The 16,923-nt window shown below is 44.8% G+C and overlaps 1 protein-coding gene across 2 annotated transcripts in view; it reads left to right on the top strand.

The window, feature by feature from the left end:
* CCDC126 (coiled-coil domain containing 126) overlaps positions 1-16,923 on the top strand; it is a 55,308-nt gene that overhangs the window by 6,727 nt on the left and 31,658 nt on the right. The window contains exons 1-2 of one of the 2 annotated variants that reach the window (XM_078663556.1): positions 5,694-5,862; positions 14,232-14,619. In XM_078663556.1, the coding sequence (XP_078519682.1) occupies positions 14,382-14,619 (238 nt within the window). In that variant the 5' untranslated portion in view covers positions 5,694-5,862; positions 14,232-14,381. Of the gene's footprint in view, positions 1-5,693; positions 5,863-14,231; positions 14,620-16,923 lie in introns of those variants that run through there. The other variant, XM_078663555.1, reaches the window with a different exon arrangement.

The following is a 16,923-nucleotide window of genomic DNA, read 5'->3' as shown; positions in this document are numbered from 1 at the left end:
GTGTGTGTGGCGCTCTGTGTGTGTGGCGCTCTGTCTGTGTGTGGCGCTCTGTCTGTGTGTAGCGCTCTGTGTGTGTGTAGCGCTCTGTGTGTGTGTGTGTAGCGCTCTGTGTGTGTGTGTGTGTGTGTGTGTGTGTGTGTGTGTAGCTCTGTATGGATAGCTTTTTTTGTCGGTGGCTCTATGTGTGGGTGGGTCTGTCTGTGTGAGAGTGGCTCTGTGTAGGTGGCTCTATATGAATGACAGTGGGTGGCACTGTGTGTGTGGCTCTGTGTGGGCGTTAATGCAATAAGTCATGCATTTGCGAGCGATTAAGCTATTGGCATTGTAAATGACAATGCCATTTATTTAACGATTAAGCTATTGGCAATGTCAATGACCCAGGAGGCGGAAAGACAGGGTGCACACTAGTGGGGGAGTATTTTGTACTCTTTTGTAACATGCACACGTCACTTTTTCTCTTGTAATGAATCGTTTGATACCTCTTGTATTTTGTTTGCTCTTGATACATGCACAATTGTCACTATTGCCTCATGTAACGTAACGTTTGCTTTTGTAACATGCTCACTTGTAATTTTCTCCTCATGTATCATTACTGTTCCTATTGTGAAGCGCTCTGACACCTTCGAGTAAAGTCCGTGCTATATAAAAACGCATAAAATAAAAATAATTTTGTCCACCATAAGCGTGGAAGGGTATACTCGGACATGAGTCCCTTGCTCACTGCTCCATCGGGATTCAAGCAAGCCGGGCCGACGACGCCTGAAATGGCAGAAACCGGTCCCCGGAAGCTTGTCTCCTTTCTGGTGAAGAATTGGCTTGGTAGTTTGGTCTGCCCTGTTCCCATGATGCACTGGGCCAGGGACAGACTAATTTGCATATAGCCAGGTTCTGAGCTGGGATGGGGCAGTGAGCTAAATAACGGTGATGGATCAAGCCCTGATCTTTGGACTGGGTAAGAGTGGTCTGCTTAATTCAGACACTCTGTTCATCACCACCCCCTTTTCTGAATCATTTTGTCCACCATAAGCGTGGAAGGGTATACTCAGACATGAGTCCCTTGCTCACTGCTCCATCGGGATTCAAGCAAGCCGGGCCGACGACGCCTGAAATGGCAGAAACCGGTCCCCGGAAGCTTGTCTCCTTTCTGGTGAAGAATTGGCTTGGTAGTTTGGTCTGCCCTGTTCCCATGATGCACTGGGCCAGGGACAGACTAATTTGCATATAGCCAGGTTCTGAGCTGGGATGGGGCAGTGAGCTAAATAACGGTGATGGATCAAGCCCTGATCTTTGGACTGGGTAAGAGTGGTCTGCTTAATTCAGACACTCTGTTCATCACCACCCCCTTTTCTGAATCTGTGTGTGTGTGGCGCTCTGTCTGTGTGTGTGTGTGTGTGTGTGTGTGTGTGGTGCTCTGTCTGTGTGTGTGTGTGTGTGTGTGTGTGTGTGTGGCGCTCTGTGTGTGTGTAGCGCTCTGTGTGTGTGTAGCGCTCTGTGTGTGTGTGTAGCTCTGTGTGGATAGCTTTTTTGTCGGTGGCTCTGTGTGGGTGGGTCTGTCTGTGTGAGAGTGGCTCTGTGTAGGTGGCTCTATATGAATGACAGTGGGTGGCTCTGTGTGTGTGGCTCTGTGTGGGCGTTAATGCAATAAGTCATGCATTTGCAAGCGATTAAGCTATTGGCATTGTAAAGGACAATGCCATTTATTTAACGATTAAGCTATTGGCAATGTCAATGATCCAGGAGGCGGAAAGGCAGGGTGCACACTAGTGGGGGAGTATTTTGTACTCTTTTGTAACATGCACACGTCACTTTTTCTCTTGTAATGAATCGTTTGCTACCTCTTGTATTTTGTTTGCTCTTGATACATGCACAATTGTCACTATTGCCTCATGTAACGTAACGTTTGCATTTGTAACATGCTCACTTGTAATTTTCTCCTCATGTATCATTACTGTTCCTATTGTGAAGCGCTCTGACACCTTCGAGTAAAGTCCGTGCTATATAAAAACGCATAAAATAAAAATAAATAAATAAACACCTATTCTTAACAGCGCTACAGAATGGCGCCAGGGAATTGGCGCTGTACGCCGAGAATAATATCCGGACAATGCTGAAGTTTAGTGGACACCCCACAAGTGACACAGCAGAGTGGAGGCTCGTCAGGGAGGTGGCTTCAGGAGAAACCAGGGACCGAGAGTAAAATATTCAACTGGAGGGAAAGGGGCGAGGAGGGAGGGGGCAGCTGAAGCAGGTGGCAGGGCGAGTTGCATTGCTGGGCATTAAACAGGGCCTCGGGGACGTGCACCGCTTGTGTCAGCGAGTGTTTAACTGGCAGCAGCAGGGAGGTGCCCCTCCCCCTGCCCCGGGGTCTGTGTCAGGATAATACCGGATTATTGAGGGTGAATGGAACGGTGCAGGAGGCTGCGGCCTGAACCCGTGGGAAAACTGGGAGCTGCAACTGGTGTGTACGGAACAAGAGGCCGGCGGGGCTGGGGTGGAGGCCAGGGCAAGCCTGGGGTACCGTAATGCCAAGTGCCACCGCCCCCTCCCTACCTCCTGGTATGTCTCTATGCCAGCACCGGTTCCACAATTTACTGGGATACTGTGTCCTTCTCTCCTGCACGTTTCCAGACACAGTTCTTTTGTAAACTGTCCCGAAAAATACCCCGAGGCACAGCATTTTAATGAGCATTTCGGATACATCATATTTAACCCAGTGACGCCCGCCAACCTGTTCCTCCAAGACAGTCATCCGAGGCCGCGATTCACAACTGCGACAGGCTGCTGCAGCAGGCGCAGAAACCCGCGGAGCTATCGCGCCTTCCAAGACAAGGGATGCGCCGGGTTATGACCGACATAAAGCGCTGGGTGTAGGGGGCTCTGTACCTCTGCGATTCTGTGGGCTCTCAGTAACAACTGTGGGGGGCGTTGGCATGAACCACCTGAGCTACTTCCTGACGTCTGTGAGTCACTGGCTGAATCCGAAATACTGTAGATTGTAATCTGTGGCCTTTATTTTAGTCCCACATTGATCTAATAGTTAAAAGTACTACATTACACACGTAACCTTATTTGCACCAATTCATTTAACAGTAATAAGACAATACATATATTTAAACAACAGGTACATTTAGCCGTACGCATGCCCTGCAGAAGTCCACGTATTTGACCGCACAGTATCTGATATACCTCACTATAATGTATCCAATACAGTTACTGGAGCCGATAACACACTGAGGCCTTAAAAGAAAATAAGGTTCAGTTGAAAAGTGTATTATTCACGTTGACAATAAACGCAGGTCGACTTGAAAAAGGAAACCATGTACATTCACCAGGTATGCCTTATCAGGTGGGGGGGGCCAGTGTGGTGCTGGGCCACAGCTGATGACAGGCATCCACTCACGTGACACATTGTTTGCTCTTGGGTTACTTGGCACCATGGCCTGTGGCATCACTGATTAATTTATGTGGGGCCCTCTGCTCTGCTCTGCCTCGGCTGCACATCAGGTGTGCATGGGCCCTGGGCCCTATGCATTCAATCAGCATTGCAGCGTTCCGATTTCAGTGCATATTCGATTATATGAGCCGTGCAGTGCTCTAGGTCTGTGAGGGTGTCTGTTAGCAACAGCTAACCACTCACAAACAATGTTTATATACCAATTGCAAAAAAAAAAAAAATTAATGGAAAGCCTTGTCATTTACAATGCCAGTAACTCAAACGTTAATGCTGCAAGACCTATTGCATTGCAAATGCTTGTTTTTAAAGTAATCCTTTATGCTTTTATATTCTACAATATAGGCAGCGTTTTCTCCTGCACTGAACTGGCGCAGAACGGTAAATGTGAGGATATGTTATTCTCTCTGGAAACTATACCACTGTTTTTTTTATTAGGTCTCGCACCTGCGTTACAGGGCGAAGCCCTGCCGCAGCGAGAGCTATAGTGGGCGGCTCTGCTTACAAGGAGACAAGAGATGGGCACGCACAGCATGCCGGAATCGGATCAGGTCGCGCTCTGATTCCGGCATGCTGTTCCCAGTCACAATGGATCAGGACGCGCGCATGCACACACACGCGCACACACACTCGCACAGACAGACAGACACACTCGCACACACAGACACACTCGCACACACAGACACACTCGCACACACAGACACACTCGCACACACAGACACACTCGCACACACACACTCGCACACACTCGCACACACAGACACACTCGCACACACAGACACACTCGCACACACAGACACACTCGCACACACAGACACACTCGCACACACAGACAGACCCACACACATCACCCCCCCCATCCACACTCACCGGGCTCTTTCCGCGTGTCCCTCTCTCCCTCGGCAGCCAGCGGGTCAGTCTCGGCAACAGGTGGGGCTCTCCACGAGCACGGGAGCCCCGCTAGCTCACACGCAAATCTTTCGGCTGGCTCCACGGTCACAGGAGCGCGGGGTAGGCTCCCGTCTGCTTCCTGTCTTTTTGCAGTCCCGTCCCAACACAGGTTGCCTGGCTTCCTGTCCAAGCCGGGCTGCGGCGGTGAGTCAGCGCGCGCATGTCGCGCTTTCATTTTCCCTCCCTCCCCCCGTCGGTTCCAGATCATTTCGCTCGGAGATGCGGAAGCTGGGAGCTGGCAGGCTGCGTCTGCCACGGAGGTAGGCTGGGTGCCAGGCTGGGGTAGTCATTATGCAGCACTTGTTGCATTACTGTGGCGGCCATGCATCTAACGTTTATGTGCACGGCCGCCCACCATACTTTGTTTAACAGTGAGATGTGCAACACGTTTTAAACACGGTAGAAGCTGAGACTCTTTTCAGCAGAAGTCCGTGCACTCCCTGAACCATGTTGTGCTGGTTCTCGAACTGGTTATATTTGCATTGTTAATCCATCGTAGTCATGAAGACCATGCAAGAAGCTTCAGCTAACTATACTCATATACAACCTGGCATGCTTTCCAATCCTGGCAAACCCACCCTGAAGTTTTGCTAGTGAGATGTGCAACATAACGTCACAATACGAGCCCTGATGTGCGCACACAATCTACATATAGGTTATGCATGCTGCTGTTCCATTGGCATCACGTTTCCAATGTGGACCAGCAATGCCTGCAAGTAGATTGACAGAGTAGGGGCACCAGCGGTAATATTTGTTGTCTTGGGTTTGGCACGTAATCTGCCTGCAGTAAAAGGAAACATGCATTACTAGAAGCGCAATGACGTCGGAAGTGGTATTGCAATAGCTTTAAATACTAATGTTAACAAATTTACAACTGAGCACACATCGCATTGCCAGTAGCACCAGTAACCTTTGTTCCCGCCCCCTCCTGTTGTTTGTGTTATCTTTGTTCCCGCCCCTTCTGTAGTCTGCGTTGTCTTTCTTCCCACCCCCCTCCAGTTGTCCGTGTTGTTTTCTTTATGTCCATGTTGTCTCTGTTCCCAGCCTCTCCCGCCGTACTTTGTGTTGCCTTTCTTCCCACCTCCCTCCCGTGCTTACCTGTGACCCACTCAGCCGTAACTGTGGGAGAAGCCTCGCCAAAGAAATAAATCCAAAACAAGTCCAAGCTATGATTGGAAATGTGCATTTTAAAGCACATCACACCTGTATCATTAGTAGGAACTTGGTACAATTTAAAGAACTGATTACAAAGAGCTTTTATAGTTTATGATAAGGAAACTTTAACAGGTCTCCAGACGGCGGTATTCCTCATTCCAAATCCCCAATCGGGGCAGCATTGGCATCTGACGTTTGAACACTGGAGTGGCACGCCCAGGTGCAGGAACATGTGAAGCGACTTCTTGGCTCGTGGGATGGACATCAATACTGCCAATGTGGACGGACTGACTTTCCTTCTCCAGGTGAGAGTGCGTGACTGCTGGCGAGTGCCGAGCCGCTGCTCTTACAGGTGGTGCACGCTAAACAGGCATCTGAGTGAGAAGGATTCACCAGCTGAAAAGGCAGATAGATGTCTTCCATATCTCAGCTTTTGATTCGGGTGTGTGTGGTGGTAGCATACCCCACATCAGGTGAAGCGTTAGTCTGCTCTCATATTGGTGATGCTATCTTTTAAATTAGAGTTGTGTTTGCTAGGAAGGTGAATATCAGTATCTACAAGTAACTTTAAGAAGCCTATGTAGTAAATACCAGCTAAGCATCCTCATTCCTTGGCTCTTTAGCTTAATAGTGCTTTGCACCCGGAGTTTTTTTCAACCATACTTTGTGTTAAAATTGTAACTACAAGTCCCTGAATGCAGTTTTCTGTGGGTTAAGATGCCAGGCTGACTCACCATACGGGGCCACTTGCCAGCTGTGCCCCACTTCCTAACACTGTTTTATCTAGGTGGGCTTCTAAGGTATTTTGAGAAAGGTAGCGGTTGTGGGTGTTGTAAGGAAAATATATAGTAAAAACAAGCAGTATCACTGCATTTTGTGGTGCACATATTGTTTATGTTCTTTATCAGTATTTACATTTTTCCAGTTTTTAGAAAGTATAGTGTGTCTCAGGGTACAGACGGTACTCACAGTATATACCTTTCAGTGACTGGCACGCAGTGGACAAGCTCCCATATTTCTATTAGACAACCTCTGGCTCTCTCTCTCTGGAAACGTTTATGTTGGCCCAAGGCATTGTGACACATGCATCCTTATATGAACGTACGTGGTGTTGCAATCCAGCTGCTCGGTGCAGTGTACACAATGGAGGGACTTAAGGGGTAGACACACACTACATACATGGGCAGAATGTTAACAGTTCTAAAGTGTCTTGCAGTTTGCTGGTGGTGGGGGACAGGTAGCTGCTTGAGCACAAATAAGCGTGTAAAAAGTGACAAGCTGTTATATAACCACGTTTGTTTTCACAGAGGTCATCACGTGCCTTTCCTTTCAGCTGTTACTCACGCTGCACACTTTTTTCCCCATAGGGAAACTGTGTTCATGAATATCAAAACAAGCATTTGCAATGCAATAGGTCTCGCATTTGCAAGAGTTTGAGCTATTGGCATTGTAAATGAAAACGCCATTCATATGTGTGTTTTTAAAACCTGCAAGATGTGTTTTGTTCTTATACTCCTTGCTTACAAGAACAAAAACTGGCAGTAAAAAAGGCAGTCACTGCCAGCCTTGCTTCTCGTAAGCAACGACTATAAGTACAAAGTGTGTGTTTTCGCACAGCTTACAGGTTTTCAAAACACATAAATAAAAGGCATTGTCATTTACAGTGCCAATCGCTCAAACTCTTGCAAATGCGAGACCTATTGCATTGTAAATGCTTGTTTGTTTTTCTTCCGAAACCTTTTGAATTTTATGGCCACGGAGACAGGACAAAAAATGCAACTGGAATAACTACAGTGTTGTGCACTCTTAGTGGTGGACGGGTCTTTATAGTAGTGTACTCAGATCAACAGAGTACGGAGTTGTTCTATATTGGTCACTTTAATTGTAGACCTCTGTTAGGGAATCATTCCTGTGCCTTATTGAGAGCCTCCTGCATCTTCCACTTTCCCTGCCTCAAAGTCCATTTGGTCTTGTTTGTTGACTTTTCACTTTACGGAACATTGGGGTTTCTTTTTAGGTCCCACCACTAGACTGCATCAGCAGAGTATTGTGAAAGTCCTTTTGTGAACAATCCAATGCATTGTGTAGATTTTGTGGCGGATCCTTACTTGTGATTGTGTGTCTCACACCCCTTCTCCAGATTTGATGTCTTTCCTCCCTAGTCTTGTGTTTGTCCTACCTAGTATCATTTCAGTCTCTGTGTTTTGATTGGATGAGCGGTATCCTTTTGTTGCTTACATTTAGGGGACTCCTTTCTTGGTTTTCTTTCAGCACTCCATGAGTGTGTGTGTGTGTTTCCTTGCTCTCTTTCCCCTGTTTGCTGCTTCCCTGCACATCCCATGCTCTGTGATCTTCCCAGCTCATCCATTGCTTCCTCAACCGCTTCCCATAATTCGCTGCTTTTTTAGGTCTCGCGACCTATCAATGCGCGCATGCGCATTGAGCGGAGCGAGAATTCAAGTGCTCAAAATGCTCGTGAAACCAAGGGTTTCTTCGTGCGGTTTTCTTTGAGTTCACGTGAATCACGTGACCAAACAAGCACGCGCATCAGCCTCCCTCCCTCCTAATTGCATTTTTTCACGGCCGCACAGCACATCAAAGGGCTTCTCCCAGCGTGTGCTGTGCGGCTTCTCCTCCCCTAATTATTCATGGCTGGCCGGTGGCCTGCCGTACTTTCAGTTTCCCTTTACGCTCTTGTTGTTCTTGTTGTTCTTGCCTGCTTTATTTATTTCTCTGTTTATAACCCAAGAAGACATCCTTGCCAAACTCCTTTTACCGACCTTTCCAAGCTTTGTCTTACCATACCACAACCGTACATTGAAGGGTTTGTTACATCTTCTCACCATCTTTTCCACTATCTATGGGTAAGTGTCTGCTTGCAGCCCAGCTGAATGACCTTAACTGAAGACACTTAATGAGAAGAGAAGTCCTGCCACACTTCTCCTCCCCTCGCTCGCATTCCCGCCCCTCGACCAGGCTCTCCCGCCCCCATCCGGCTTCCCTCCACGCATCTTTTTCTATTCCTTTCTTGGGCGTCTCTATTGCTCACCAAAACACCCACGTGTTTGCACCGTCTCACTCCCTGATCGCCACCACTCTCGCTTGCTCCCCCCACCCCACCTCTGCCCGTCACCGACTATCTCGCTCTCTTTCCTGCCTTCCTCTCTTTCTCTGACTCTCCGCGCTCTGGTGTGTTTCTTTGTCTGACTCCTTCTTTCCTGTCTGACTTTCTCGCTCTCTCTCTCTCTGTATCTGCTTCTCTCCTCCATTGGGCTCATAACACAGAGAGAGACCCCCAAAAAACAGGCCAAGCGTTCTGCAGGGTTACCGCCCCCCACCAATCTGGGTCCGCAGCCCCTTATATACACCAGACCCAAACAATTCAGCGTGTTTGCAGCAGAAGCCTGCTCGTGCGCTCTCGCGTTTCTTTCTACCCTTCACACTTATCTGCCATCAGGGCGCACAGCGCCCCTCCTCAATTTACTGTTTGTTATCAGACTCCGTAAGGACTCACAGCCGCAATGCTGTGAGCTACACAGCACACTCAGTGCACGATTATTTTTCTGTACGTCCCTGATCACCGCAGAGGTACGGCAGGCGCTTCAAACCAGCGATTTCAAGATTTTTAAGTCCTTGCCAATTCTTTCATTCCTAATGTCTTCGTTTCTCTTGCACGTTTTGGTTAGAAATCAAAGAAAATCAGCTTCACAAAAAAGGATTTATATAATTAGCAGACTGAATTCCGTTTGTTCTTGCATGGTGCTGCACCATGCCATAAGGCACTTGGTACAGGCACACAAACCCACAACAACACACACACACACACACACACACACACCCACACACACACAAACCCACACACACACAACCCCCCACACACACAACCCCCCACACACACAACCCCCCACACACACCCACACACACACACAACCACACACACAACCACACAACCAATAGCAAACCATAGCATAGCATAACAAAACATAGCATAGCAAAACATAGTATTGCATAACCAAACACAAACAACATAGCATAACAAAACTCAAACAACATAGCATAACAAAACACAACAAAACATAGCATAGCACAACAAAACATAGCATAGCACAACAAAACATAGCATAGCATAACAAAACATAGCATAACAAAGCATAGCATAACAAAAAACATCATAGCATCACAAAACATAGCATAGCATAACATAGCATAGCATAGCATAACAAAACACAACAAAACATAGCATAACAAAACAAAGCTTAGCATAGAATAACAAAATATAGCATAACAAAGCATAGCATAACAAAACATAGCACAACAAAACATAGCACAACAACACATAGCATAGCAAAACAAAGCATAGCATAATAAAACACAACAAAACATAGCATAGCATACCAAACAATAGCACAGCAAAACACAACAAAGCATAGCATAGCATACAAAGCATAGCATAACAAAACACAACAAAACATAGCATAGCATAACAAAAAAAAGCATAGGATAGCAAAACAAAGCATAGGATAGCAAAACAAAACAGCATAACATAACAAAACATAGCATAACAAAACACAACACATAGCATAACAAAACACTACAAAACATAGCATAGCTTAACAAAACACAACAAAACATAGCATAGTAAAACTAAACAAAACATATCATAGCATAATAAAACATAGCATAGCAAAACAAAACATAGGATAGCAAAACAAACATAGCATAGCATACAGCATCACTCAGCACCACCACAGCATCACTCAGGGGCACCACAACATCACTATGGGCTACCACAGCATCACTGAACGCCACAGCATCACTCGTTCGCCACCACAACATCACTCGGCGCCACCACAACATCACTCGGCGCCACCACAACATCACTCGGCGCCACCACAGCATCAATCTGTGCAACCAATCAACAACAACTAGTTCAAATATGTTCTGTCAATTTTTCAAGCTTCATTACAAATGTCACAAAACGATGTTATTTCACTTCTGTTCTTGGATTTTTGTCACAATGAAATACCCTAAACATAATCTTCCCAAAAGTTATTTACAAAATTTAAGCTATTGCCATTATAAATTACAATAACTTTTATTTAAAAAAATTAAAAAACATTGTTATTTGTAATATCAATACATGTAAGTCATGTACATACAACACATATTGCATTACAAATGCTATAGGTATCAAATTTGCAAAAGTTATAACTATTGGCAGTGTAAATGACAAAGCTATTAATTTCGCTATTTTCAAAACCAACACAAAAAAAAAATTGTCATTTACAATACCAATAGCTCAAACTTTCCTAATGCGAGACCTATTGGCAACGCCAGTGCTTGTTCTCATTTGTTAAAAAATCCCCCTTATGTTGCTTTCGTGTTCCTGCTTACTGTTGTGTTGCTCAGCATTCTCTACCGTCCTCTGCACTGTTTTGCTTGTCCACCATCCACCTGCTTCTTTGTTGTTACCCTACCCCTCTCTGTCCCGTTTTCCTTTGTTTTCTTTTTTTGAAAAGCCTGTTAGCAATTTGCTCTGTTTTGTTTTGTTTATAAAAAGCTTACACTCACTTTTTAGGTCGAGCCTAGCACAGCGTGCATGCGCTGCTCTAGGAAAAGGCCTTTTGTAAACACTTCAGCTTTTCTTCAAGCTCGTGTGTGTGGTGCTCACACGCTATTGGCCTTTGCGTCTGTCTTTCAAAATTGAAAGCAGGCAATTGGCCAAAGGCGTGTCGATGTCCCAGGTTTTTATGGAAATGTTTACTCCCAGAGCTTTTTGCTCTCGGGAGCCAGAAGTGGCGTGCAGGCTGCCATCTGTTTTGGGTCCGGTTTCATCTTTTGAATGCCGCTCCTTGTCCCCGACCCTCACCCGCTTCTTCGGATGTCCCAACAACTCTCTGAAAAAGCACCACCTTTCAGCAATTTGCAAATAAGAAACGCAAGCAGAATCTAGTCATTTGTTAAGGGTGGCGAAAGAGTCCCAAAAATAGCTGAAAGATTGTTAAAATGCCCGTTGTAATGACTACTCCTGTCCACAGCTGCCGATTGACTGGTGTAAAATGTGAATTTATTCGCTGGTTCTGCCTTTTTAGTCTGTGTATGGATAGAATGCTAGTGTCTGTGCTTTTCAGAGTGTGGAACTTAAAGTCCCAGAATGCACAGTGCTTCTGACTTTTCAGTCAGTGTTGTCTCAAGGTATCGCATACGAAATGCAGCGTTTGTGGAACTGCCAACTGAAGGACCTTTTTCTGCAGTTTTTTTCCAGTTGATTCCCTCTGCGTTAACACACAGCTCCGAATGCAGCATCCTGCTGCGGCTATTCCATCCCCCCCCTCTCTCTCTCTCTCTCTCTCTCTCTCTCACACACACACACACACACCACGATGGCTGTGTCTGTTATTTTGAGCCGTCATACAATCAGCCCGTCTTTAATATTTTTTTTATCACCAGTGTTTCACGGTTTGAGAGTTTCACTCAAAGAAACTTGATAGATACGACAGACAATGGCGACCAAATTGCCACTGAAATCAAGTACTCAAGCTGTGGGCAGCTATTCCCGGATGAGATATTAAAGAATGCGCTCATAATGCCTTCTCGGTGGCGCTGGGAGAGATCCTTTTGTTCCAACAGCCACGCCAGTAGAGGGTGGAGCGTGGGCCAGCCTGCCCTGGGCTCCGCTCCTGGCCGGCCCCACACATGAAACATGTTCATACCTCACAACATCCCTTCTTCTGTAAAGTGCTGATAATAGTCGAACCCCAGCGTGTTGGTTTAAGTTCAGGAATAGAGGTGCCTTGTAGGTGTCAGGCAAGGCCACGTTGTTTGTGGGGGGCAGTGAGAGTAGTGCACTGTGTCTTGGAGTGACTGCAATGTATGCACTGTGTCTTGGGTTGACAGTGCAGTGCACAGCTGTCTCCTCCAGCCAAGCAAACCGTGGCAAAGCCAATCATTTAACTTCTGTGTGGTAAACACTATTTGTTCACATACAGATTGGCAGGGGCGTGGAGTATTTGAGAGGGGGAAGACAGGGAGTGGGAAGCTGTTTAGATAGGGAAAATGTTATTGCAGTACACGTCTTCTAGTTTTATTTTTTAGCAGATTTATATATTGCGATCTCGACCCGCAGCAAGTATTGGTCGCTTTACATGAGCTCCAGTTACATTACACAAGGACATATTCATTTTTTTGGTAGGCACAGGGCGATTAAGTGATTCGCCCAGAAACACAGGATGTGTAGGCGACCCTGAGGCTCGAACCTTGGTTTTCCAGCTCCGAAGTTGGCAGTCTAGCCGTGGGACCACACCCTCTCCCCTTTTAGTTGCGAGGTGCACATCCTATCTGACACAAACACTGAAATGAGGAAAATAATATACATGTAGTGCTTCAAGCCAGTGTTCCATCTATTTGGCTACACACTCCCAATACGTGTATGCAGTTGATATAGATCAGTGGGTTAAGGTGCTTACTGTAGATCTGTGTGAGCAACCTATAAACTCCCTGATTTTTAATACCTGCAGACCGATTTAGCGGTTCATCCTTTTAAAGGTAGATAAAATTCCTGAGCCACGGTGCTCCACCAAAGTATTTGGCCTCTCTGAAGCCTGTGACCAAGATGGGATACAGTTTGGGTTTAAAGACACTTCTTAAATTCTGCACTGCTGAAGCAGTCACCTTCAGCCCTCACAAGCTCTGCGATGGAATGCCTTCCAATCTAGTCTGACCCTGCTGTGGCATCCCATGACAGCTTGGAAGCACACAGCATCTGAGGGCACCATCTGCTCTCCACGTTTCTTTTCTTTCCATGTTTACCTTAACCCATCTTTTGTCTGAATATCCACATTTAACATCTCAGTTTCCTCTTTCCCAGCATCAACATTCATTTGCAATTCAGTAGGTCTAGCATTTACGCGAGTTTGAGCTAATGACATTGTAAATGGCAATGCCTTTTAATTATGTTTTGGTTTTTAAAACATAAATAAAAGGCATCGTTATTTACAATGCCAGTAACTTAAACTTGCGTAAATGCGAGACCTATTGCATTGCTAATGCTTGTTATTTTTTTAACTGTCCACTCCAAGATTAGTGTACGCCATCTTGGAACAGTAAATTTAATGTGAAAAGACAAAAATGACTACAACAGTGTCATGACACATTCCTGAGCTTGAGTAGTGGTGCCTGCGCACATATGTCATCACTCTGTAGACAGCTATTTTGTCTTTTTTCCTTATTTGCTGCTGGCGGCATCGGTAAAGCTGAAAGGTCAGCTAACTGCTTTCAAAGGCAAGACCTATTAGCTTTGCCAATGCTTTTTTGTACTGGTGCATGTGAGTGTAACATCACACCGAAAAATGTTGGTGTATGCGCTCTCCTGTTTGCACATTATTATATTAACAATCAGTTACAATTTATTTTATTTAACATCTGTTCAAATCTTACAACACAGAAAATTAAATGCAATGAATCGGTCACATCATTATATAGCTAAGCGACCCATCAATGAAATATTGTTCTGTAGATTAACTAGCCAGATTAGAATAATCAGAACTGACTAATATCAATATATATCCATTTCATGCATTATAACCGACCCATTACAATCAAATACTAATAATTAATGTTCTGTGTTCATTTTGAAATACACTAATTGTTTCTATCTATTTTTTATATTTTGCAGTATTTCACCACTGCTTCTTGAATATCAACGTGATATTACATGAAGAATCCGGATTGCTGTAGGTCTCTTTATTTAACTACCATGTAGTGACCAGAAAATCCTTTCAGGTCCCTGATGAACAATCTTACAGGCGACTTCTCCTGAACTACAATGTTTCTATCGTTTTCTAGAAAAAACATGTCTCAGAAACTGAGCCTTTTGTTGCTTGCTTTTGGATTAATGTGGGGTGTCCTGTTACTGCGATATACATTTCAGCATCCAAGGCAGCAAAGCAGTTCAGAGTTGCGTGAACAAATACTGGACTTGAGTAAGAAGTACGTGCGAGCACTTGCAGAGGAGAATAAGGACATGGTAGATGGTGGAAATGGAGGCTCCATGGCAGGATATGGTAAAACCTTTTTTACATACAATATTTTACGTGTTTTGGGTTGAATGCAAAACTGGACAGTCTAGAGCTTTTAAGATCCATTTAAGTTTTTTGGTCTTAACCCTGCCTATTTTTGATTGTTGGATTCATCAAGATTTTATATGGGTATCTACTTACCTTTTCTCCTTGATCTTTTGAGTTTTTGTATAACGTATGAGACTTAACTTTGCCTTATATGATGAAAATGTTTACTAAATATTATAGTTTCGTTGCAGAGGATGGTGTTAGTTGGATGCAACTCTCCCACTTGACAATGTTGAGTTTAATTTTGAGTCCATCCTGACCAGAAAATCATACTTTTTAAAATGTTCTCAGGTGTACACTCTAAAAGGCAGCTTAATTGCAGTGTTTGTGCAAGAACACACAGGTGATGCCCACACTATATAACCTTTATTTCCTAATGCGTTGATCATTTTTATTATCACTATGTTGCTTGAGATTACAGAAACATTTCAAGTCCACTTACTTGGACAATAATTGTGACCAATCATCCTGTTTTACACACTTTCTGTATCGTTCTCGCCCTAGGTGCACTGAAGTGCCGATATGAAATGGTAACGTTACTGTAGTACCAGTTAGATATGACCTTCCTTGTCAGAGAAGCTAACTGATTATGTATACTTAGAAAATTGTCTAGAATTAGACCTGCAAAAGTACCTTACCTTTCTACACACTAGCATGTTTTCTTTCACTCCCATTCAAAACCTGTCCGGTAGTGGAATGTGCTTGCCTAGCAATCATTTTTTACAGTAAGATATTGTGACTCACATGCAACCATTAAGTTCCCAGTAATTTAATCAAAATCCCAGTTGTCTTTACCGATATATAATTAGCAATTCTATTAAAGACATGGAAACAGATTTTATTGTTCTCTCTGTAGCAAACCAAGTCTTCATCAACAACTTAACTTTCATCAGCTTTAATTTTCAAAAACTGTACACAGAAAAAGAGTCCCAACAAAAATGTTGTTTTTATTGCCCAATTCCGGACTTGTCTCTTCTTTGATTGTCCACTTCCTGGCAAGACTCCTAATCTGTTTTTGATGTGAACATTGCAATCTACCAAAACCTCAGGGTATTCCAACCATAATATGGTAGCTTGCTAACCAAATGTGCCTTTACCTTTCCACGCTGATTGCAAAGCCACACTTCTCTTTAGTCACTGTGATCGGGTAATCCAACTATGTATGTGAATCAAGAAAAGGACCCTACTTCGCAAAGACAACAGTGAAAAAGTAACAGCCAGGAAGCAGTTTCAAAACATTCAGTTCACCAAATGTTTTGTTATGTTAAAAGAAAATAAGTTATTCTGCCTTAAATAGAACGGCGACCTTATTTTTGATTAATATAGAAAATCTGTATTTTAAAGTAAAATCCAGAGGCTGCTGTTATGATTGTTTACAGTTTAATCCCCATTGTCAAGATCATCTACTGCAACTTAAAAAAAAATCCTTCAACTATGAGTCACCTTATGTTTGAAATGGGGGTCTCAATTGGCAATGGTTTGCACCGTTGTCCAAATAGGGACCCTTCCTTCTAGTCAGACTAAGGGGGGAGAGGGGGGAGGAGGGATACACTACTGAAATAACCCCTGCTTCACCCCTTTAGTAGCTTGGCATGAGCGTTCCGGCTTATCTCAGAGGCAGTGTGTAAAGCATTTGCACACAACCAACAGTAATACAGTGAAAACACTACAAAAGAACACCACACCAGTTTTTAGAAAAATAACCAATATGTATCTGTGCAAACAAGACCAAAGTCATAAAAGACCAACATAGAGTGATCAAAAATATGCACTTTGCAAGAATGACTTTAAAATGCAGTGGGTAGCTCTGTCCGGGGCTACCAGGATGCTGAAAACAACAGAATCCAACAGTTCCGGCCGACTGCGTCTGTGTGGACAGGTGTTTGAATCAGCAGACTCTTAAACAGTACCTTTGGTTTCGGCTAACTGTGTCTGTGCTGGCCGGTCGTGGCAACTGTTGCGGTTGCGATGTGAAGCAGTGCAGTGCCCTCAAGTTGCGGTGCAGGCAGTGGCTCGGTGATGGTCATCCAGCAGCATTGGTGAGACCAGAGCTAAAATGCAGAGTGAAGCGGTGCTCGTGTCGGTGCTGACAGGTCACGGTGGACGTGACCGTGCCGGTTGATGGGAGCTGGCGTCGGTCTGCTGTGGTGTGGAGAGGTGCGTCGTGTGACTTTTGAGCCCTGCCCCAAACCACCGTGCAGACATGGGTGTTGAGGTCGGCGACGTTGGTGAGACCAGGCC

This window comes from Lissotriton helveticus, chromosome 10 (assembly GCF_964261635.1).
Source record: "Lissotriton helveticus chromosome 10, aLisHel1.1, whole genome shotgun sequence".
NCBI lineage: Eukaryota > Metazoa > Chordata > Amphibia > Caudata > Salamandridae > Lissotriton > Lissotriton helveticus.
This window is presented reverse-complemented; position numbering and strand designations above follow the sequence as displayed.